General features: G+C 34.6%; 2 protein-coding genes and 1 pseudogene across 3 annotated transcripts; 1 reads left to right on the forward strand and 2 right to left on the reverse strand.

Moving 5' to 3' along the window:
• Window positions 1-52: 52 nt before the first annotated feature.
• LOC132171940 (cysteine-rich receptor-like protein kinase 25) lies at window positions 53-2,343 on the forward strand. Its single transcript, XM_059583356.1, has 2 exons — window positions 53-1,015; window positions 1,728-2,343. The coding sequence occupies exons 1-2, from the start codon at window positions 130-132 to the stop codon at window positions 1,808-1,810; spliced, it is 969 nt and encodes a 322-aa protein (XP_059439339.1). The 5' UTR covers window positions 53-129; the 3' UTR covers window positions 1,811-2,343.
• Window positions 2,344-7,518: 5,175 nt separating this feature from the next.
• Window positions 7,519-11,667, reverse strand: LOC132171928 (cysteine-rich receptor-like protein kinase 10; annotated as a pseudogene).
• A 6,790-nt stretch (window positions 11,668-18,457) lies between these two features.
• LOC132171929 (cysteine-rich receptor-like protein kinase 44) lies at window positions 18,458-22,126 on the reverse strand. 2 transcript variants are annotated; one of them, XM_059583345.1, is made up of 8 exons: window positions 21,291-22,126; window positions 21,048-21,098; window positions 20,686-20,805; window positions 20,352-20,473; window positions 20,027-20,237; window positions 19,678-19,915; window positions 19,328-19,478; window positions 18,458-19,215 (listed from the first exon to the last, which is right to left on the reverse strand). In XM_059583345.1, the coding sequence occupies exons 1-8, from the start codon at window positions 22,090-22,092 to the stop codon at window positions 18,898-18,900; spliced, it is 2,013 nt and encodes a 670-aa protein (XP_059439328.1). In that variant the 5' UTR covers window positions 22,093-22,126; the 3' UTR covers window positions 18,458-18,897. The 2 variants fall into 2 exon arrangements, with proteins under 2 accessions (XP_059439328.1, XP_059439329.1); XM_059583346.1 differs by having other exon boundaries at window positions 19,048-19,215; window positions 19,312-19,478.
• Window positions 22,127-25,450: the final 3,324 nt, after the last annotated feature.

Raw genomic sequence — 25,450 nt, forward strand, 5'->3', positions numbered from 1 at the left:
TTATTAGCACTGAAGTCAAGTCTTCCTTATCATGTAATTATGAAAATGTGATTCATAGTGACCAAAGCAATGTAATGCAATGCAGAAAAGCTTGCATAGTTGCAAAGAGGCAGAAATTGGTTCATCAATATGCGTTCGTTCAATCACATCCCTCTTCCCATAGTTTTCCTTTCCATGCTTAGCTTAAGCTTCCTCAGCTTGACCACTCATATTGCAGCTCAGACTTACCGCTACCACGTCTGTGCAAACACTACTTTCCCCGACAATGGCAGTCACCTATCCAGTCTCAGGTCCCTCCTCTTTTCACTCTCCTCCTACGCCACCGGCAGTTTCAAATTCTACAGTCTCAGCTCCCCCGCCTTGAATATCTCTTCCAATAACGCTTCCAGCAAACTTCAAATCACCAGCCATAATATCTCCTTCTCCATCCCCATCCACACCATCTTCCTCTGCCGTGGTGATGTCAGTACCGAACTCTGCGGAAAGTGCGTGGGCAACGCAACCCATAAGCTCGTCAATAACTGTTCCAGGGAACGGGCTGCTGTCGTTTGGTACGACGAATGCATGGTACGCTACTCCAACGAGTCTATCTTCTCCACCGTGGCCGTAAAGCCTAGAATTCACATCTGGAACACACAGAACATCACCGAGCAGGACCAGTTTAACCGGCTATTGAACATCACGATGACCCAACTGGCAAGTCAAGTCTCGAACTTCCCAACCGGAACTTCGAAGTTTGGGACTAAGGAAGTGAGTTTTTCCCAGTTTCAAAATCTGTACAACCTTGTGCAGTGCACGCCGTACCTGTCCAGCGCCGACTGCAATAGTCGTCTTCAGGCAGCTATAAACCGTCTTCCTATATGTTGTGATGGAAAGCAAGGGGGAAGAGTTATGTTTCCTAGCTGTAATGTTAGGTACGAGTTGTACCAATTCTACAATGAAACTATGGCGCCCGCGCTTACACCAGGGATTGTACCTTCACCTCCACCTCTAGGCTCGGTAACTGGACCAAAAGGTAAAGTGGCTTACCCACCTCATCTCTCACTCCTTTACGGGTTTTTAGGCTAAATTACATGTTGCCTATAGGCCCTAAACTGTTTATAAATTCTCCCCTAAATTTTCAATTGTTGTGATTTCCTCGTCTTTAATTCGAAATATTTATTTTATTGCCTCTTCCTGTGAGAATAAGAATAAATTTGGATGAAAAACAACTAAAAACTTGTACTACGTTCCATCACAATAAGGCACTACTTTAAGCGGAAAACAACTCAATATGGCATATTGACCCGTTTGTGTTTAATTTATGTGTGCTGCACTTTTGTCTAATTTTACATACTTCTTTGTTACGTTAGAATAAATATTGGAATTGTCCCTAAGAGGTAGCTCAATCGACTGGGACCACACCTAATAAAGCAGAGATCCCTAGTTCAAAACTTTTTTCTCTCTCCTGTGCGGACATGTCATAAAAAAAATTAAAATAAATAATAAATATTTGAATTAAGGGGAAGGGGAGATTAGGATAAATATTTGAATTAAGAAAGCGATCACAAATTGAGTTATTTACATTTTGATTCTATTTCAACATTTATGGCATGCCTAATATTTAGGAAGCTTCATTAAATTACAGCTATACCAATGTATGAAACTCGAATTATTAGATCAATTATGCAGAAAATCACTTTTGTTACGGTTCAGCATCTAAGTGAGCCTTGATATTGTTTGTGCAGGTAAAAGCAAAATCTTAACGGTAACGATAGTCGCCATTGTTACTCCAATCGCTGCGTCTGTGGTGCCATTCCTTCTGGGCTAATGCATGCATGTCTCCCTAATTGGTTTAGTGGAACTAATACACCAAACTTGTTTAGAGTGCTAATTATAAATCTCCCTGTGATACTTAGGAGAAGTAACGAACAATTTATGAATTAAGATTTTATTCATCAATATTAGTGCAAATTGAGTAAATGTCACGTAGAAAAGCCCAACAAGTTCAATGGTGCTTGAATTTTGATTCAAGTCTAAAATAAGCCTGTAAAGGTCTAATTTGGTAAAGCCAAGTTAATAGATGGGCCGAGCCCAATGTTACTGAAAATGGCAGGGGAAGCCCACATCTATCATATCTGGTGCGGAATGAGTACAAGGATCTCTGCAACTACGTGCCTAGGAGGATCAAAAGCTTGAATAATACTTTATGAGTTGTGAATACCTCTACATTTAGGGCAGACAACGAACCCGACACTTATTCAATTTGAAATTAGTGAGTTAGGATTAAAGGGTTTGACTCGTTTAGTTAAATGAGTTGAATTATAATTGATCTATATAATTTTATATATGCTCATATTTTGATACGATACGAATTTGATATGCAAAAACGAATTGTGACCCCTTCTCTAGATGTGAAAGATTTGGAGATTCTGCAAAATGAGAATTTGTGAGCCCATGTGCAGTTCAGGATTGCCCTTGACTCTCAATCTATTGTAATGCTTGGTTGTATATTATGTGAACCGTGTAGTTCTAGCAGGTAGCGCCGCAACAGCCTGTAGTTTTGTATTTTCTTACTTTTTGTGAATAATTTCCTTTGCCATCCAAAACAGATTCAATACATTTATTAATTATGACACTGAAGCCAATTGTAAATCAATTCAATGTGTTTTTTTTTTTTTTTTTTTTTTTATATATACAGAACCAAAAGAAAGAAAGAAGAAAAATCATGAACCAAGCTACTATAGCTTTCAAAATAAACCTATGATTTTGTCCACAATTGTAGCTACTATATATCCTCAAACCCTAGCGAGGACATAGTTCAGAAACTGAAGCCTCATTTGCTGCCACTAGGATTACCCCTGAACTATATTCCTGTTGTGATGACGTGCTTGCTTTAATAGTGCTATGCAAAAAAAATGCTGGTCGGGAGGGTATGGGGAGAGTGAGAGAGTGACTATTGAGTATGGAAATTAACCACATAAGCCATGGTTGGTCTATCAACCACGCTTTCTTGAAGACAAAGTAATCCAATGTGGATGCATCTCCATATTTTTATCATTGAACTGTCCCTCAGTGTGAGATCTATAAGATTTGACACATCCCCTCCATCCAATATTTCCATGCCTGCACAACAACATTTAAAGAAACAGAGTTATACTCCAATTACTTTCCAAATTCATGTGCATTGTTTCAAGTAAAACCAGAATTTATCCAATGAGATTCATACTCACATAGCTTGAAAGATACTCTACATTCTCGCCATTACGGAAACAACTATTTTTTTGGCTACTTAGAATCTCCAAAATCAGCACACCAAAACTAAAGACATTTGACTTGACTGAGAAAGTGTCCAAGGATTATGTACTCTCTGGAGTCATGTATCCGCTGCATATTAAGGTCATTAAAATAATTTTTATTTAAACGATTGCAAAAAAGCTTTTCAATTAATGAATGCTCAAATTATTTTAACTTCCACTTATTTGTAAAATATACTTACTAGGTTCCAACAATTCTACTAGTAATACCTTCATTTTGATCTGGAATAAACATCCTTGCAGTTATAAAGCACAAAATCTGGTTGAGCAAGAGTGGGGGTAAAAGGGTGCATAAAAATAGGATAAAGGAAGAAAATGAAGCTTGCAGAAACCATTGTCATTGTCTGTCTTTAGTCGATCTGTAAAGCGGGAAGATCGTGATCAAAGAACTTTTATGGCAAATCGATGTGATCAACTGCTGCACAGGGATAATGGTATTGACCAGAATTTGCAGACTTGTGGAGATTATGTTATCCAAGTATAAGATTCTGTGATCTTCGTAATTCCATTTGAAAGGGTCAACCTTCTTCCTATTGGATGAAAAACGCTGTTATAAGGTCATTTTCCTGACAGTGACTTCCCTCAAATTAAATTTTGAGGGAATATATTGTGCAATTTTGGAACCATTACAAAAAGTACCAACTAGAAATGACGACCCTTTGATCACCAAGGAGTCGAGGAAGAAAAAAAGATATTAAGAAATATAATTAGGCCCTTTTTTTCTACATTATTTACCAAGGCTTGCCAATCTCTTTTGAAGGTACGAACAGTCAAAATTTCATCATTTAAGTCGTTTAAAGTTTCTCCAATCTGTTTTTCGTCTCTTTTTATGTTATTTTATTTTTACACAGATTATAGCATTTGAGTTGCATTAGAGATCATGGTCCCAAAGTCAATATTATTAGGGGTGTCAAGGCGGTTACGGTTAGCAGTTATTGACTGTAACCGCCTTAGCAGTTAGTAGATTTCACTAACTGCAACCGCTAATCGGCTAGCGGTTAACGGTTAGTGATTAACCGCCGGTTAGCGGTTAGTAAAATAGATAACCGCCCGCTAACCGCTTTTTCAAAATTGGGCTTTTTGGGCCTTTTTTTTTTGCTTTCTTTAGGGCTTTTTGGGCATTTTTTTTACTTCTTTTTTTTTTTTTTTTTTTTTTGTATTTTTAGTGTCTTCTTGGGCCCAATTGCTATAAAATAGCCCATATTGAAAAATCAAAAATATTTTACCCAAAATTTACATTTACTTGTACTTTTAAAAAAAATTTCTTAAATATTAAATCATAACCGGTTAACTTTTTTTAAAAAATAAAAAATAAAAAAAATAAAAAAACAACATATAAAAAAATAAAAATAAAAATTCAACACAACATATAAAAAAAAGTTTAAAATTCAGACAACTGTCACAACAATAATACATTAATACTTAAATTGTGTTTATAAGTAACACATTGGTCATTGTTTAATTCAATGTCAATTACTTAATTTGATATTATACCAATCATATCATCATTGTACATTAATAATATGATTCACTTGAAGTCTTGAATAAAGTATTTGAATTGTCATTGAATCATATGATTAAGTATTGATATTATACATTTATATTATTCATATGCATATGTAGACTTATATAGACTTATAACATATATAGATTTATAAGTTTATAACATCCATTAGAAATAAGTCTCTAGATATTTAATTGTTGTATTAATATGAATTGGTATACTTATGAGTTATGTCATATTATATATGTATAATTTGTTATTATATAATCAAATGATTTAATGATCAATTGATCATGTGATATAATCATATAAATTATAGTGATAATATATTAATACTCAAATTGCTTGATCAAAGTGCCATGTACTTCCAAGTCCACATTGACCAAAAGGTTGATTGAGAGATAAATGAATGATAACTGCCAGAGAATGTTATTTCCTGGCTTCAGGCCATGCACATTTATGACATTTAATGTTCTCGCCAAGCGACGCCAACCAGGGGCTGAGGGAGGGGGGTTCAGAGTGGTCAAATGCCCCCCCTCACCTCCTAAAAATTATCCTTAGTCATGGTAGAATTTGTCCGAATTTTCTGGTTGCCCACTCTCAGCCGCTCATCATGGGACAAATATTTTCTACGAAGAGAGACATTCACGGCTCACACCATTTTTCTTTTCCTCTCATTGTAATTAGGTCAAAGTCACAAACTTTGAAGAAAATGAAAGAAGGTTGAAGGCGATAATGCAAAAACACAACGTTCCAAGACTTAAACAATTCAAAACGAGTCGTTTCATTAATGTTTCAAAACTTTCGTTAAGCTTAACACCATTTGTTGATCAGTTAAAAAAATGCACAGACTTAACGCACGTCCATACCTTTTGTTGAGAGGCTTAAACACACGTACCAACTTATTCTTTTTGTTTTTTCTGATTCTAAGCTAACGGTGACTTGCAATTTGTCAGATTGAGTATATATTGATTTCAGAAAAAAAAAATAATAATAAATAAATTAAGACAATATTTTTCGTTAGATGTGCAGGTGTTTGTTTCATTGATGCTATTATGCAAACTTTATGCAAATACGACCTACGTACCTATCAATTAAATGAAACGTAAAGATAAATATGGTATTCCTTATTTTGTGTTATTTCTAATAACAATTAACACGCTGTTGATGAAGTTTTTCGGAATTTACATACAAACATGTTTATTAATTATTATAGCCCCCTTTACCCCCCAAAAAAAACTACCTAGGAGATAACGGTGATAACCTAGCAATTGAAGCCTTGTAATTAGTTACCCCGCAATTAATGGATTAGAATTTTCTAGAATTCTTTCGCTTGACCGTCCATTATATCTTAAGGGTTCAAAATCAAATGCTCTTCAATTTTTAAAATTTAAAAAATCAAAATGTGTTTTTGACTTTAAGAAGGAAATGAAGATGAGTTTTTTGGAATGGGGCGATTCGGTCCACACGTTACAAGAAAAAATCTTCACGTTTACATGGAAAATTCAATGCGCGTGGACCGCCAGGAAGCAACCTTTTGGTTTCGTGGGTTTTTGTTTATCACTTCTCTCTCAATCAACCTTTCCTTTTATCTCAAGAGAGTCATGCATTAACCAAAGAGGCAAAGAATGTGAAACCGCTTGGTCAATTTGGACGTGGAAGTATTCAGCTTCGATGAAATTAACTATTAAGCACACTACTATGAGAAATGTTGAGATAACAAATTCATCATTAAATCTATGAAACTTATATATATATCCAATTTAGTATTTATATTATATTAATTAGAGCATTTCCAGCTATTTTCCTTTTTTTTTTTAAAAAAAAAAAAAGAAAAATTAGGAAATAAAACTATTTTTTGTTCCATATCCAAATACAATCTACAATATCTTCCATTATCTTTTTTATATATCAATTAAATATTGATTTTTTACAAAATATAAGTTCCTACTTACCCTCAACATTTTTACAAAATTTTAACGCAATCTCCAATAAATAACAAAGAGATGATAAGCTCTTTTAGTTTCCTACACATTTATTAGAACGGTAGCATTTCCAATGTTTAGAAAACTGACATAAGTGATTTTTTGTATTATTATTATTATTATTATACATTTTCCCTATATGTAGTAGGGAAGGAAATGAAATGAGTTATAGGAAAGCTGCTGGGATTGCTTTTAGATTTTTTTTTTTTTCTTAGTCCTCCAAGGTAAAATTCCTGTACATTTTTTTTTAAGGGAAATTTTCAAGCTTTCATTAACTCAATTTTTTTTTAATTATTATTTTTTTTTAGAGAAACTCCTGTACTAATGTTGTGCCACATCATTTTGTAGAAGCTTTTTTTTTTTTTTAGAACTTTTTGTAAGCCCATCATTTCTCTTTTACTATTAGTTGAAATTGTTATTGTGGTCTTTCATTTGATGAAGTTCTTGTTATTTACTTCTTAAGTTTGGTTTTTGATGGTATTTGGATACCAATTTACATCGACATTGGAATTGTGTTGATGAATTTTTAGTTCTTCTGATTGTATTGTTTCAATTTTCGAATTATTGTAGTGACAGTTATCATGCCTTTGGGATTTGGAACGTGACAAACCATCTCAAAAAGGAGAAATGTTGATCATATTTCCAGTAATTAACCAACCAATTCCATATGTATGCAGCATACATAAAGGAAACCTGATGATAAAGTTCATTCGGTTAAGTGAGCTTGAGCAAAGATGATGAGGAGCTCTAGTACTATTCAAATTGTCCTTAGCATTTAGGCCTAAAAAGAACCTATAAAAACAAAAACAAAAAAAGTCATTTTCATACAAAACCCAACATCATATGAAAAAGAATGCAGACAGCCTAAAATTAATGAAAAGTATAATGGGAGTTTATGATGTGTCTTGTAATTTGCATGATTATAGGAGGACGGAAATAGTTAGAAACTTATTCTTGCTCTAATAAACACGTACAGGTCATATTCCGTGACAATATATATCAGAAATCATGCATTATATCTAGACTACAATTCCCAGAACAAAACCCAAGCCTCTGAGGGTTTTTGGCCGCCTATAATTGGTTCACTTAGGACTTTCAGTCGATCGGTTGAGGGGTTGTCCTAAAGATACTTTCAACTTGAGGTCAATGAGGTGTCAACCAACCAAACTAATAATTCGGTAGAAACATTGCCAATGAGGAGTTAGATTAAGGTAGTTGATCTTGGGGCATCAGATGTTCAAGGGAAGTGAAATTTACATACAAACATGGGTATTATAGCCCCCCTTCCACAAAACACTACCTAGGATATAACTCACTGATTGAAACTTCACAATTAGTAATTCCTCCGCAATTGATGTCCAATACTTGCAGTGATGTGGCCGACTGAACATTGCTCTGCATAAAGCTTGCAGGTTGTGTAGGTACAGGGAGAACCACAGAATCGCTATTAAGCATGAGAACAATTGAAGTCATTTCTGGTCTGTCAGCTACATTTTGTTGAACGCATAGCAAACCAATGTGAATACATCTCATCATTTCAGTTATTGGACCACTCTTCATTAGTGTGGGATCTATGAGATTCGAAGTTGTCCCTTCCCTCCAATTTCTCCATGCCTACATAAATATATCAATGCGTCACATCCATGTTAAACAAAAGGCTGTATATTAATTTTCAACTTCTTTTTTAATAAAAAGTCAGGAATGTCGTACTAATTGATATACATACATAGCTAAGAAGGTATTCCATATTCTCTACATCACGAAAATTAGTAATTTTCTGACCACTTATAATCTCCAGAATTAGGATACTAAAACTGAAGACATCTGATTTTGTCGATAATTGTTCAAACATTGCATATTCTGGAGCCATATATCCGCTGCATATCAATATCAATAAACTTTGCTTCAGTTTGAATGCATGGTAACATAGTTGTTAATGATTATGTTAAAACCATTTAATTTCAATATTTTCTATGGCTATCTTGGCATGTTAATCCAATGCAAATGACCTATTTATATCAATTATACAGGCATGCATAGTTGTAGACATTATCTCTAACTTGTTTTGATACTTACTAGGTTCCCACAATTCTATTTGTACTGCCTTCAGTTTGATCTAATACGAATAATCTTGCCATGCCAAAATCTGAAATTTTAGGATTCATATTTGCATCTAATAGAATGTTGCCAGTTTTGAGGTCACGATGAATAATCCGAAGTCGGGAATCTTCATGAAGGTATAAAAGCCCTCGAGCAATGCCACCTATAATTTTATACCGCCTTCCCCAATCTAAGTCTGCACGCTTCATGGGATCTGCATATTGATCAAGTCATATTTTTTAGTCAAATATTTAAAATTTGCTCATTTTTGGTACCTAAGTGAAAGTATTTCAATCACAATGTATGAGTAGAAATTGAGTGGTACCAAATATATAGTAATCAAGGCTTGTTTTAGGCACAAACTCATAGATAAGAAGTCTTTCATTTCCTTCCAAGCAGAATCCAAGAAGCCTAACTAAATTTCGGTGTTGGAGCTTGGCCACTAGTAGGACCTCATTCTTAAATTCCACATCCCCTTGTCCAGAGTTCCTTGATAATCTCTTCACAGCGATTTCTTGTCCGTTTGAAAGCCTACCCTGAATATATGTGAGATTATAAGTAAAACATTGGAAGTAAACTTCAATTAATTACAAGGGAAAATTACACTTTATTACCCCCAAGTTTGGGGCGATTTTCAATTCGACCTCCAATGTTTCAATTTTTGCAATGCACCCTCCCAAAACTTGCAATTTTTTTTTTCAATTCGACTAATGTTATCCCAAAATTCTCATATTGCCCCTAATTTTTTTTTGTTAAAAAAAAAAAAAATTCAAGTTTTGGGGGGTGCATTGCAAAAATTAAAATATTAGAGGTCGAATTGAAAATCGCCCCAAACTTTAGAGGGGGTAAAGTGTACTTTTTCCTAATTTCAAATATTGGTTGGATACATTTTGAAAGACAATTGATGATCCTTTTTTTTTTCTTACCCTGTAAACTGCTCCAAATCCACCTTTCCCAAGTTTGTTTGCGTCAGAAAAGTTGTTTGTGGCAGCTCTAATAGTGCCGAAATCAAATTGCACAGATTCGACACTTGTTATTTCATCCGCAGCTTCAGAGAAGAGGATCAAGTTAATACATATTCAAATGGTTGAAGTGTATTGTTTTAAGAAAGTGAAGCAGAGGAGCTTGACATGGGTTAGTGATTACGTATCAAGATCCCATTTTAGAGAGAGATTTGCAATTATTAGCCTAGAATTAACTCTGAAAGAGTTTTTTGGTTTACTCCATGTGAAACCATACAACACTTGAACTAATTTTAACTTACTCTCAAAACTATCCTTTGGCTTCCTCATTCTTAAAATGACGAAAATACTGACAGCAAATAGCATCACAATAACAGTCGGAACAACGATGATGATAGCAGTTCGAGTGTTTCTCTCCTTTCCTGTGAAAATCAAAAGGCATGTCAACTACTGCTGAACCTGATTTAGTAATTTGGGTTCACCCGCTGTAGTAACAGTCAATTGTCCTCGCTGACACACAAATCACAACATACCGATTACCACCTCATAATCAATATTAAATAAATCCAAAAAAAAAAAACAAAGTTCATATCAAAATGACAATGCGTAAAACAAGCGGTTGACAATGCATATCATAGCTTTCCAGGGAAGTGGGGTATATGAGGATTACCGTACCATTTATTGGCAGATGAGAGACTGGTGGCAAAGGCGGCGACCATGGAGCAGCTGTAAGGTCAAAGAAAACATGCTAAGAACTAGAACACAGCAACAGCATTAATTTGTGGAATTCAAAATACCTGCCGATCGAAAGAAATCCTTTTAATTTGATTACTACCTGTTGTTCTTTAAAATTTCTGTCACTTGGCACTATTTTCCGATCTGAAGGAAATATTTGGCAAGCTATATATCAGAATTAGCGTACCTTGTATCGGCGGCGGAGAGAGTAATGGCAATCGCGACGACCGTGGAGCAGCAGTGAGGTCAAAGAAAGGGTAGCTCTCGTACCTAAAATTACAGCTGGGTTTATAATATCTCGCACTGTCCTTCCCAAGACAACAGAGTGGTATTTGTACAGAAATCATCTGTAAACAGTTACTGCATTCTTGCTCGGACAAATCAGGAGTACATTGTACAAGCACATATATTTGGCTAAAGTCCGGAGCGACTGAGCTTCCCGTCGCAAACTTGAAAGAACCACCAGATGCAGCTTCACTTATCATGGAATCTAACTGGGTCTTGAGCGCCTCGCCGTACCCATTTATGTCCGATACGTTCTTTAAGTTCCAATCCATAAAATTGGGATTTTCTGTCTCGATGCCAAACATGGAGGTGTTTGAGAAGCGCAAGGAGCAATTGTCATACCATCCTATTGCCTCCTTCTGATTGGGACAAAGCTCTTTGAGAGCAACCGTAGAGTCATTGAGGCAACTACGACAAACATCTTTCTTAAGATCTCCTCGGCAAAGTCCAATTGCATAAACTTTGTCAGGTTCTTGGCCGCCAGAGGAAATACTGTAAAACCCTTAGTCAATATCGGTGTTGGAGGTGATGGAGGAGAGGGCGTGGTTGAGGTTCGCCTCGTAGGTACTTTTTTTGGTATAATTACCTACAGCGTTTGAACAGACATGGTCTATAAAGCGTGGCAGGGTAGAGGCTACAGTAACTAATAATATGAAAATTGGAGACAGGAAAAGAAGTAATCTTGAAAAACCCATGGCCATGACTGTGTCTGTAACATGCACAGATTTATGGCAAACAGAAATGGTTTGGCAGAAATCATGTTGGTACAATGTTGAATGCATTGGAAGATGCAAACAAGGGGTCTGCTTGACGACGAAGTCAGTCAAGCCACTTCAAAAGGGTATCAAGGGAAAAGCAAAATAGTGATGGTACTTGTGCAGGGGAGAAAATATCTCTTAGTAGCTAGGTCCTATTTTTTGTTTTGTTTTGATTTTTGATTTTTAATTTTTTTTTTAATTTTTATGATTATTTATAATATCTCCTAATGGGTCCCATTTATAATTGTATAGGCAGAGAAAATATCTCTTAGCAGGTCTCATTTTTTGTTTTTTGTTTTTATGATTATTTATAATATCTCCTAATGAGTCCCATTAATTTATAATTGTGTAGCTGAGAAAATATCAGCATCATTAGTAACTGTTTCAATACAAAAATTTCTTTTTTATTTTGTTTTGCAGTTAGAGAATAAATTATCAAAGTCTAAGCAATATAAAATGAGCTTCTACTATTTGACGTAGTTCGAGCTCCTCAACCTGACCTGTTTCAATTAAATATTTCATAAACGAAAACAGGATATTTGATTTATGTTTAGCACATAATTAATTATGTGAGTTACTACCGCAAACATGATGGGAAAAATTTCAATTCATTCAAAGTACATGCATGTGAATTAATTAAAAAATAAAAAATTTACAGTCAAATAGTTGTAGCAGCATACAAGCTGAGACAACGGTCTACAAACTTAACCGAGAGTAACAGATGCAACTCTTTATAGTTAAATATAGTTATATGTTTTTTTTTTCCCTCTAGCTAGTAGACACTTCAAAATACTAAAACAAATTTTCCTTTTATTTTCTCTTACGTTTTAACTCCTTAACACAGTATCCTGAATATGTACGTTGTAGGGACATTTTAAGTAATAAAATATTATTGAAAAATGAAAAGATACACAAAAATGTTCCCATCTCTTCATGCATAGTAGAGTGATTAATTTCTTCAAAACGCCGTGTACTTTCCAAGTCCACATTGACCAAAAGATTGATTGGGAGATAAATGAATGGTAACGAAGAAACAACGAAACCGAAAGGTTATTTCCTGGCCACGGGCCATGCACATTATGAATTTTCAAGACTCTGAATTTTCAAACAAGGAGGCTTTAGGTGCTTGGAATTGGAAACTAGTAATGTACAGATTATCAGCACTGAAGTCAAGTCTTCCTTATCATGTAATTATTATGAAAATGTGATTCATAGTGACCAAAGCAACGTAATGCAATACCGCAAAGCTTTTTTTTTTTTTTTTTTTTGATGAATAACAGATTAACAGTACAGAAAAGCTTGCACAGTTGCAAAGAGGAAGAAATTGGTTCATCAATATGCGTTCGTTCAATCCCTTTCCTCTTCCCATAGTTTTCCTTTCCATGCTTAGCTTAAGCTTCCTCAGCTTGACCACTCATATTGCAGCTCAGACTTACCTCTACCACATCTGTGCAAACACTACTTTCCCCGACAATGGCAGTCACCTATCCAGTCTCAGGTCCCTCCTCTTTTCCCTCTCCTCCTACGCCACCCGCAGTATCAAATTCTACAGTCTCAGCTCCCCCGCCTTGTCTATCTCTTCCAATAACGCTTCCAGCAAAATTCAAATCACCAGCCATAATATCTCCTTCTCCATCCCCATCCACACCATCTTCCTCTGCCGTGGTGATGTCAGTACCAAAGTCTGCGGAAAGTGCGTGGGCAACGCAACCCAACAGCTCGTCAATAAATGTTCCAGGGAACGGGCTGCTGTCATTTGGTACGACGAGTGCATGGTACGCTACTCCAACGAGTCTATCTTCTCCACCGTGGCCGTAAGGCCTGGAGTTTTCTTGTTGAACACACAGAACATCACCGAGCAGGACCGGTTTAACAGGCTATTGAACATCACGATGACCCAACTGGCAAGTCAAGTCTCGAACTTCCCAACCGGTGCTTCGAAGTTTGGGACTAAGGAAGTGAATTTTTCCCAGTTCCAAAATCTGTACAACCTTGTGCAGTGCACGCCGGACCTGTCCAACGCCGACTGCAATAGTTGTCTTCAGGCAGCTATAAGCCATCTCCCTATATGTTGTGATGGAAAGCAAGGCGGAAGAGTTTATTTCCCTAGTTGTAATGTTAGGTACGAGTTGTACCAATTCTACGATGAAGCTATAGCGCCCGCGCCTACACCAGGGATTGCACCTCCACCTCCAGGCTCCGTAACTGGACCAAAAGGTAAAATGGCTTACCCGGCCATCTCACCTCACTCCTTTACGTTTTTTTTAGGCTAAATTACATTTTGCCTATAGGCCCTAAACTGTTTATAAATTTTCCCCTAAATTTTCAATTGTATGATTTCCTCTTTAATTCGAAATATTTATTTTATTGCCCCTTCCTGTGAGAATCAGAATAAATTTGGATGAAAAACAACTAAAAACTTGTACTACGTTCCATCACAATAAGGCACTACTTTCAGTGGAAAACAACTCAATATGGCATATTGACCTGTTTGTGTTTTATGTGTGCTGCACTTTTGTCTAGTTTTACATACTTTTTTGTTATGTTAGGATAAATATTTGATTTTTTTTTTTTTTGACATGTCCGTATAAGAAGGGGGAGGGGAATTCGAACTAGTGATCTCCCCTTCATTAGATGTGGTTCCACCCGATTAAGCTACCTCTTGAGGCGTAAATATTTGAATTAAGGAGAAGGGGAGAATAGAATAAATATTTGAATTAAGAAAGCGATTACAAATTGAGTTATTTACCTTTGATTCTATGTCAACATTTATGGCATGCCTAATATTTAGGAAGCTTCATTAAATTACAGCTATACCAATGTATGAAACTCGAATTATTAGATTAATTATGCAGAAAATCACTTTTGTTACTGTTCAACATCTAAGTCAGCCTTGATATTATTTGTTCAGGTAAAAGCAAAATCTTAACGGTAACGATAGTCGCCATTGTTGCTCCAATCGCTGCGTCTGTGGTGCCATTCCTTCTGGGCTAATGCATGCATGTCTCCCTAATTGGTTTAGTGGAACTAATACATCAAACTTGTTTAGAGTGCTAATTATAAATCTCCCCGTGATACTTAGGAGAAGTAACGAACAATTTATGAATTAAGATTTTATTCATCAATATTAGTGCAAATTGAGTAAATGTCACGTAGAAAAGCCCAACGAGTTCAATGGTGCCTTATTGTATTTTGATTCAAGTCTAAAATAAGCCTGTAAAGGTCTTTATTTGGTAAAGCCAAGTTAGAAGATGGGCCGAGACCAATGTTACTTGTAGGGACATTTTAAGTAATAAGATATTATTGAAAAATGAAAAGATACACAAAAATGTTCCCATCTCTTTATGCATCACATATTGTAGCGTGATTAATTTCTTGATCAAAGCGCCGTGTACTTCCAAGTCCACATTTACCAAAAGGTTGATTGAGAGATAAATGAATGATAACGGCCAGAGAAACCACGAAACCGAAATGTTATTTCCTGGCTACGGGCCATGCACATTATGAAATTTAATGTTCTCGCCAAGCGACGCCAACCAGGGGCGGAGGGAGGGGGGTTCTGCGGGATCAAATGCCCCCCTCTCCTCCTAAAAATTATCCTTAGCCATGGTAGAATTTGTCCGAATTTTCTAGTTGCCCACTCTCAGCCGCTCATCATGGGGTAAATATTTTCCACGAAGAGAGACATTCACGACTCACACCATTTTTCTTTTCCTCTCACTGTAATTAGGTCAAAGTCACGAACTTCGAAGAAGATGAAGAAGGTTGAAAGCGATAACACAAAAACGCAACGTTCCAAGACTTAAACGATTCAAAACGAGTCGTTTCATTAATGTTTCAAAACTTTCGTTAAGCTTAACACCGTTCGTTGATCGGTTAAAAAAAAACAGACTTAATGCACGTCCATACCTTTTGTTGAGAGGCTTAAACGCACGAACCAACTTATTCCTTTTGTTTTTTCTGATTCTAAGCTAACGGTAACTTGCAATTTGTCAGATTGAGTATATTGATTTCAGAAAAATAATAATAATAATAATAAATTAAGACAATATTTTTCGTTAGATGCGCAGGTGTTTGTTTCATTGATGCTATTATGCAAACTTTATGCAAATACGACCTACATTTTGATGATGTACCTAATTAATTTGATGCTTAGTTCTAATTTTTTTTTTTCTTTTTATTTGATATAATTTTAACCTAAGATTTATTGGGACTCCACACAACCCTATCCTCTTTCAATTATTATTTGTTTTAAATTTCAAACCATATAAATTTTACATTGTTTACCAATTGGGAGGGGTGGTCTATCACCTCTTGAGTTAAACTTTCGTTAGGTCACTCTTTAGATAATAAGAAGTCATTTAACAATTCGACAATTTGCGATTTTGTATTTTTTATTACATAATTTCTTCTTACTTCAATCCTTCAACAATTCAAATTAATTGTTAGCTTTTTTATTTGGAGAGCGTAAGAGGTATGTAATCAAACTTTTGCGTTAATAAGCATTTATATTTCGATTAATCTTTTAAATTAATTGATTATGAATTTATATAGTTTTTGTTACATATTTTAATTATATGAAATATGTAATTGTAGTTATCGGGCATGAAGAAAAATAATGATTATGTTGAGCTCTAATCAAATTCTAAATTAACGTGATAAGCGTGACAAAATAAATTGTAAGTTATATTTATATATTTTAAACAATAATTAAATTTTGTTGAATTATTTATTTATTTTATTAATTATATTCTTTAATATCTTAATCAAATTTTGTTCAACTTTAATTTTTTTTATGGTAAAAAAAATAAAATAAAAAATTGACCCCTCTGAGTCAAAATTCTCGCTTCGCCACTGCATGCTTGTCCGTAAAATGAATAGATTTAAGACTATAGGCTTTATGGAATATGTTCAAAAATATAGGAAGATTCTTCAGGAATAAATTAAAGCGAGTCCAAGTGACTTCTAGAGGATGGAAAAATATGGAGGAAAAGTCAGATAAGAACGTTTGAAAGTATGGTAATCAAATAAGATGGAGAGAGAAGTGGCTGAGGACAAACCACGAAACCATTAGAGATAATGATAACCAGAAGTAGTGGTTAAAACTCAGGACAAATTCTAATGTTATTATTCAATTATGATAACTTACTGTAATACCCAATCATATCTCACCTAATAAAAATTTAGGTTAAAGTCCATGTATTCCTCAAATCATCTTCCGATTGGTAAAATTTTCTCAAATTTTTAACTGTGACAATATCTCATTAAACTAGTAAAGCATTGTTAATGTCCACTCAAAGCTAGCAAAAGATAAAAATGATCTTATAAATTTCTAATAAGACAAAAATAAATCTTCTCAGCAAAGAAGGATTCTCACAATTTTCTTTGAAATGAGGAGGAGCGGGTCTTTCAAAAAGAAAAATATAAAATAACTATTTTACCTTTGAAAAACAAGCACCGGTTCCTCTATCGGTTTCAAATAAAATAAAGAAAGATTTTTTTGGAACGGAGAGGATTCGGGTCCACACGTTATTTACAAGAAAAATTCTGCACGTTTACATGGAAAATTCAATGCGCGGGTGGAACGCTAGAACATTAATTGCCCGTAGCTAGGAACCAACCTTTTGGTTTCGTGGGTTTTTCTTGATCACTTCTATCTCAATCAACCTTTCCTTTTATCTCAAGAGAGTCGACCATTACCCAAAGAATGCGAAACCGCTTGGTCAATTTGGACGTGGAAGTATTCAGCTTCGAAGAAATTAAGCACACTACTATATGAAACTTATATATATATATATATATATATATATATATATATATATATATATTACATATTCAATTTTAGTATTAATTATATTATATTATTTAGAGCATTTCCAGCTATTTTCATTTTTTTTTTTAAATTAGGAAATAAAACTATTTTTTGTTCCCTATTCAAATAGACTCTATAATATCTTCCATTATCTTTTCATATATCAATTAAATATTCTTTTTTACAAAATATAAGTTCCTACATACCCTCAACATTTTTACAAAATTTCAATATAATTCCCAATTAAAAACAAAGAGATGATAAGCTCTTTTAGTTTCTTACACATTTGTTAGAATTGTAGCATTTCCAATGTTAAGAGAACCGACATGAGTAATTTTTTGTAAAATTTTTTTTGACATTTTTCCTATATGTAGTAAGGAAGGAAATGAGTTATAGGGAAACTAGCTGCTGGGAATACTTTTAGATTTTTTTTTTTTTCTGAGTCCTCCAAGGTAAAATTCATGTACCTTTTTTTTTAAGGGAAATTTTCAAGTTTCATTAACTCATATATATATATATATATATTTTGGTAGAACTTTTTGTAAGCCCAACATTTCTCTTTTTACTATTAGTTGAAATTCTTATTGTGGTCTTTTACTTGATGAAGTTCTTGTTATTTACTTTTTAAGTTTGGTTTTTGATGGTATTTGGATACCAATTTTACGTGGACAAAATTGGAATTATGTTGATGAATTTTTAGTTCTTCTGATTGTATTGTTTCAATTTTAGAGTTATTGACTTATTGTAGTGACAGTTATCATGCCGTTTAATTTGGGATTTGGGACGTGACAAACCATCTCAAAAAGAAGAAATGTTGATCATATTTTCAGTAATTAACCAACCAATTCTATATGCAGCATCCATAAAGGAAACCTGATAAAGTTCATTTGGTGAAGTGAGCTTGAGCAAAGATGAGGAGCTCTAGTATTCAAATTTTCCTTAATTAGCATTTAGGCCTGAAAAGAACCTATAAAAACAAAAAAGTCATTTTCATACAAAACCCAACATCATATGAAAAATAATGCAGACAGCCTAAAATTAATGAAAAGTAGTATAATGGAGTTTATGATCTGTCTTGTAATTTGCATGATTATAGGAGGACGGAAATAGTTAGAAAATTATTCTTGCTCTAATAAACACGTACAGGTCATATTCCGTGACAATATCAGAAATCATGCATTATATCTAGACTACAAATCCCAGAACAAAACCCAAGGCTCCGAGGGTTTTTGGCCGCCTATAATTGGTTCACTTAGGACTTTCAGTCGATCGGTTGAGGGCTTGTCCTAATGATACTTTCAACTTGAGGTCAATGAGGTGTCAACCAACCAAACTAATAATTCGGTAGAAACATTGCCAATGAGGAATTCCTTTAAGGTAGTTGATCTTGGGGCATCAGATGTTCATGGGAAGTGAAATTTACATACAAACATGGGTATTATAGCCCCTTCCACAAAACACTACCTAGGATATAACTCACTGATTGAAACCTCGCAATTAGTAATTCCTCCGCAATTGATGTCCAGTACTTGCAGTGATATGGCCGACTGAACATTGCTCTGCATAAAGCTTGCAGGTTGTGTAGGTACAGGGAGAGCCACAGAATCGCTATTAAGCATGAGAACAATTGAAGCCATTTCTGGTCTGTCAGCTACATTTTGTTGAACACATAACAAACCAATGTGAATACATCTCGTCATTTCAATTATTGGACCACTCTTTATTAGCGTGGGATCTATGAGATTTGAAGTTGTCCCTTCCCTCCAATTTCTCCATGCCTACATAAATATATCAATGCGTCACATCCATGTAAAACAAAAGGCTGTATATTAATTTTCAACTTCTTTTTTAATAAAAAGTCAGGAATGTAGTACCAATTGATATACATACATAGCTAAGAAGGTATTCCATATTCTCTACATCACGAAAATTAGTAATTTTCCGACCACTTATAATCTCCAGAATTAGGATACCAAAACTGAAGACATCTAATTTTGTCGAGAATTGTCCAAACATTGCATATTCTGGAGCCATATATCCGCTGCATATCAATATCAATAAACTTTGCTTCAATTTGAATGCATGGTAACATAGTTGTTAATGATTATGTTAAAACCATTTAATTTCAATCTTTTCTATGGCTATCTTGGCATGTTAATCCAATGCAAATGACCTATTTATATCAATTGTACAGGCATGCATAGTTGTAGTCATTATCTCTAACTTGTTTTGATACTTACTAGGTTCCCACAATTCTATTTGTACTGCCTTCAGTTTGATCCAATACGAATAATCTTGCCATGCCAAAATCTGAAATTTTAGGATTCATATTTGCATCTAATAGAATGTTGCCAGTTTTAAGGTCACGATGAATAATCCGAAGTCGGGAATCTTCATGAAGGTATAAAAGCCCTCGAGCAATGCCACCTATAATTTTATACCGCCTTCCCCAATTTAAGTCTGCACGCTTCATGGGATCTGCATATTCATCAAGTCATATTTTTTAGTCAAATATTTTAAATTTGCTCATTTTTGGTACCTAAATGAGAGTATTTCAATCACAATGTATGAGTAGAAATTGAGTGGTACCAAATATATAGTGATCAAGGCTTGTTTTAGGCACAAACTCATAGATAAGAAGTCTTTCATTTCCTTCCAAGCAGAATCCAAGAAGCCTAACTAAATTTCGGTGTTGGAGTTTGGCCACTAGTAGGACCTCATTCTTAAATTCCACATCCCCTTGTCCAGAGTTCCTTGATAATCTCTTCACAGCGATTTCTTGTCCGTTTGAAAGCCTACCCTGAATATATGTGAGATTATAAGTAAAACATTGGAAGTAAACTTCAATTAATTACAAATATTGGTTGGATACATTTTGAAAGACAATTGATGATCCTTTTTTTTTTTTTCTTACCCTGTAAACTGCTCCAAATCCACCTTTCCCAAGTTTGTTTGCGTCAGAAAAGTTGTTTGTCGCAGCTCTAATAGTGCCAAAATCGAATTGCACGGATTCGACACTTGTTATTTCATCCGCAGCTTTAGAGAAGAGGAACAAATTAATATATATACAAATGGTTAAAGTGTATTGTTTTAAGTGAAGCAGGGGAGCTTGAACTGGGTTAGTGATTACGTATCAAGATCCCATTTTACAGAGAGATTTGCAATTATTAGCCAAGAATTAACTCTGAAAGTGTTTTTTGGTTTACTCCACGTGAAACCATACAACACTTGAACTAATTTTAACTTACTCTCAAAAGTATCCTTTGGCTTCCTCATTCTTAAAATGATGAAAATACTGACAGCAAATAGCATCACAATAACAGTCGGAACAACGATGATGATAGCAGTTCGAGTGTTTCTCTCCTTTCCTGTGAAAATCAAAAGGCATGTCAACTACTGCTGAACCTGATTTAGTAATTTGGGTTCACCCGCTGTAGTAACAGTCAATTGTCCTCGCTGACACACAAATCACAACATACCGATTACCACCTCATAATCAATATTAAATAAATCCAAAAAAAAAAACAAAGTTCATATCAAAATGACAATGCGTAAAACAATAAAAGTTCATAGCTTTCCAGGGAAGTGGGGTATATGAGGATTACCGTACCATTTATTGGCAGATGAGAGACTGGTGGCAAAGGCGGCGACCATGGAGCAGCTGTAAGGTCAAAGAAAACATGCTAAGAACTAGAACACAGCAACAGCATTAATTTGTGGAATTCAAAATACCTGCCGATCGAAAGAAATCCTTTTAATTAGATTACTACCTGTTGTTCTTTAAAATTTCTGTCACTTGGCACTATTTTCCGATCTGAAGGAAATATTTGGCAAACTATCAGAATTAGCGTACCATGTATCGGCGGCGGAGTGAGTAATGGCAATCGCGACGACCGTGGAGCAGCAGTGACGTCAAAGAAAGGGTAGCTCTCGTACCTAAAATTACAGCTGGGTTTATAATATCTCGCACCGTCCTTCCCAGTACAACAGAGTGGTGTTTGTACAGAAATCATTTGTAAACAGTTACTGCATTCTTGCTCGGACAAATCAGGAGTACATTGTACAAGCACATATATTTTGCTAAGGTCCGGTGCGACTGAGCTTCTCGTCGCAAACTTGAAAGAACCACCAGATGCAGCTTCACTTATCATGGAATCTAACTGGGTCTTAAGCGCCTCGCCGTACCCATTTATGTCCGATACGTTCTTTGAGTTCCAATCCATAAAATTGGGATTTTCTGTCTCGATGCCAAACATGGAGGTGTTTGAGAAGCGCAAGGAGCAATTGTCATACCATCCTATTGCCTCCTTCTGATTGGGACAAAGCTCTTTGAGAGCAACCGTAGAGTCATTGAGGCAACTACGACAAACATCTTTCTTAAGATCTCCTCGGCAAAGTCCAATTGCATATACTTTGTCAGGTTCTTGGCCGCTGGAGGAACTACTATAAAACCCATAGTCAATATCGTTGTTGGAGGTGATGGAGGAGAGGGCGTTGTTGAGGTTCGCCTCGTAGGTACTTTTTTTGGAATAATTACCTACAACGTTTGAACAGACATGGTCTATGAAGCGTGGCTGGCCTGTAGAGGCTACAGCAACTAATAATATGAAAATTGGAGACAGGAAAAGAAGTAATCTTGAAAAAACCATTGCCATGTGTGTGCCTATAACATGCACAGATTTATGGCAAACAGAAATGGTTTGGCAGAAATCAATTACTTTGTGTTGGTACAATGTTGAAAGCATAGGAAGATGCAAACATTTGCCACTAGGACAAGGGGTCTGCTTGACGACCAAGTCAGTCAAGCGACTTTAAAAGGGTATCAAGGGAAAAGTAAAATACTGATAATGGTGAATTGTGTAGGGGAGAAAATACCCCTTAGTAGGTCCCGTTTTTTTTTTTTTTTTTTTTAATTTTTAATTTTTTATATGATTATTTATAATATCTCCTAATGGTTCCCATTTATAATTGTGTAGGGGATAAAATATCTCTTAGTAGGTCCTATTTTTGTTTTTTATGATTATTTATAATATCTCCTAATGGGTCCCATTTATAATTGTTTAGCGAAGAAAATATCAGCATCAGTAGTAACTGTTTCAATACAAAAATTTCTTTTTATTTTGTTTTGCAATTAGAGAATAAAGTATAAGCAATATAAAATGAGCTTCTACTATTTGACGCAGTTCGAGCTCCTGAACCTGACCTCTTTCAATTAAATATTTCATAAATGAAAATGAGATATTTGATGCATGTTTAGCACATAATTAATTATGTGAGTTACTACCGCCAAACCTGATGGGAAAATTTCAATTCATTCAAAGTACATGCATGTGAATTAATTAAAAAATAAAAAATTAACAATCAAATAATTCTAGCAGCATATATACAAGCTTAGACAACGGTCTACAAACTTAACCAAGAGTAACAGATTTTTTTTATTTTTTATTTTTTATTTATTTTTATTCTTTTTTATTTTTTTTTCTCTCATTTCTTTTTCCCTCCCGCTCTCTCCCTAAGGATAAAAAATAATATTTAAAGAAAGTGAAGAGTTGAATTAGATGTTTCTGTTGGAGATTGTAATATAAAACTAGTAGCTAAAATACAAAAAATTATATTTTGAATAGCAAAATAAGTATCATAATTGGAGTTGCACTAGGGTAAAGTACTAAACTGAAATAGTAAAAAACAAAATTAGACAATGGCTGGGTCTTGGGTGCACTATAGGAATTTTAGCGAAGAGAGAACAAGATAAATTAAGCAGGATGTATAAATAATATCGTATAAATACTAAAACAAATTTTCCTCTTATTTTCACTTACGTTTTAACTCCTTAAACATAGTATCTTGAATAAGTACCTTGTACTTGTAGGAACATTTTAAGTAATAAGATATTATTGAAAAATGAAAAGATACACAAAAATGTTCCCATCTCTTTATGCATCATATATAGTAGCGTGATTAATTTCTTGATCAAAGCGCCGTATGTACTTCCAAGTCCACATTGACCAAAAGGTTGATTGAGAGATAAATGAATGATAACGGCCGGAGAAACCATGAAACCGAAATGTTAATTCCTGGCTACGGGCCATGCACATTATGAAATTTAATGTTCTCGCCAAGCGACGCCAACCAGGGCCGGAGGGAGGGGGGTTCAGAGGGGTCAAATGCCCCCCTCACCTCCTAAAAATTATCCTTAGCCATGGTAGAATTTGTCCGAATTTTCTGGTTGCCCACTCTCAACCGCTCATCATGGGGCAAATATTTTTCACGAAGAGAGACATTCTTGACTCACACCATTTTTCTTTTCCTCTCACTGTAATTAGGTCAAATTAAGTCACGAACTTTGAAGAAGATGAAAGAAGGTTGAAAGCAATAATACAATAATACATTTCTCAAAAAAAAAGTAATAATACAAAAACACAACGTTCCAAGACTTAAACAATTCAAAACGAGTCGTTTCATTAATGTTTCAAACCTTTTGTTAAGCTTAACACTGTTTGTTGATCAGTTAAAAAAACACAGAGACTTAACGCACGTCTATACCTTTTGTTTTGTTGAGAGGCTTAAACACGCGTACCAACTTATTCTTTTTGTTTTTTCTGATTCTAAGCTAACGGTAACTTGCAATTTGTCAGATTGAGTAAATATTGATTTCAGAAAAAAAAAATAATAATAATAAACAAATTATTTTAGTATTAATAATAAATTAATACTATAATATTATTTTTTTAAAAAAATTAAAATAAAAAAATAATAATAAAAAAAAAAATTTTATGCCTGTGATGCACGCCAGGCGTGCAGTATATCACTACCATTTTTCGTTAGATGTGCAGGTGTTTTTTTCATTGATGCTATTATGTAAACTTTATGCAAATACAACCTACCTACATTTTGATGATCATGTAACTAAGTTGATGCTTAATTCTAATTTCTTTTTTTTTTTCTTTCTTTTTATTTGATATAATTTTAACCTCAGATTTATTGGGACTCCACACAACCCTATTTCTCCCATTGACGAAGGAATAGTACGCCAATGGCCATAATCAATGGACAACAACTTTCTTCACTGGTCCATTCTACTAATTAATGCGGTCAAGGGGGATGGCATGTAAGAAAGGGACAACGAACTTGTCCATTTTAATAGTCATGATTTAAAGTTCATTACATGCATTAACTTTAAATTTTCTCTATAATGTTGAAAGCATAGGAAGATGCAAGGAAGATGCAAACATTTGCCATTAGGACAAGGGGTCTGCTTGACGACCAAGTCAGTCAAGCGACTTTAAAAGGGTATCAAGGAAAAAGCAAAATAGTGATAATGGTGAATTGTGTAGGGGAGAAAATATCTCTTAGTAGGTCCCATTTTTTGTTTTTGTTTTTGTTTTTTTTTTTTTTATGATTATTTATAATATCCCCTAATGGGTCCCATTAATAATTGTATTGGGGAGAAAGTATCAGCACCAGTAGTAACTGCATGTTTCAATACAAAAATTTCTTTTTATTTTGTTTTGCAATTACAGAATAAATTATCAAAGTATATCTAAGCAATATAAAATGAGCTTCTACTATTTGATGCAGTTCGAGCTCCTGAATCTGACCTCTTTCAATTAAATATTTCATAAATAAAAATGAGATATTTGATGCATGTTTAGTACATAATTAATTATGTGAGTTACTACAGCCAAACTGAATGGGAAAATTTCAATTCATTCAAAGTACATGCATGTGAATTAATTAAAAATTAAAAAATTAACAATCAAATAGTTCTAGCAGCATATATACAAGCTTAGACAACGGTCTACAAACTTAACCAAGAGTAACCGATTTTTTTTTTTTTTTTTAGTAAACTTTCATAATGGGTCCCATTTATAATTGTAGGGACATTTTAAGTAATAAGATATTATTGAAAAATGAAAAGATACACAAAAATGTTCCCATCTCTTTATGCACCATAGTAGCGTGATTAATTTCTTGATCAAAGCGCCGTGTACTTCCAACACATTGACCAGAAGG

The sequence above is a fragment of the Corylus avellana genome, chromosome ca2 (assembly GCF_901000735.1).
Source record: "Corylus avellana chromosome ca2, CavTom2PMs-1.0".
Taxonomy (NCBI): domain Eukaryota; kingdom Viridiplantae; phylum Streptophyta; class Magnoliopsida; order Fagales; family Betulaceae; genus Corylus; species Corylus avellana.

What these genes read in the sequence shown, in the direction of transcription:
- LOC132171940 (XM_059583356.1), top strand. Translation starts at nt 130, where the DNA reads ATGCGTTCGTTCAATCACATCCCTCTTCCCATAGTTTTCCTTTCCATG. An exon ending in CTCGGTAACTGGACCAAAAG is followed by an intron (nt 1,016 to 1,727) that starts GTAAAGTGGCTT and finishes TTGTTTGTGCAG; the next exon opens with GTAAAAGCAAAATCTTAACG.
- LOC132171929 (XM_059583345.1), bottom strand. Translation starts at nt 22,092, where the DNA reads ATGGCAATGGTTTTTTCAAGATTACTTCTTTTCCTGTCTCCAATTTTC. An exon ending in GCCAAAGGATACTTTTGAGA is followed by an intron (nt 20,474 to 20,685) that starts GTAAGTTAAAAT and finishes TCTTCTCTAAAG; the next exon opens with CTGCGGATGAAATAACAAGT. An exon ending in AATAGAATTGTGGGAACCTA is followed by an intron (nt 19,479 to 19,677) that starts GTAAGTATCAAA and finishes ATTGATATGCAG; the next exon opens with CGGATATATGGCTCCAGAAT.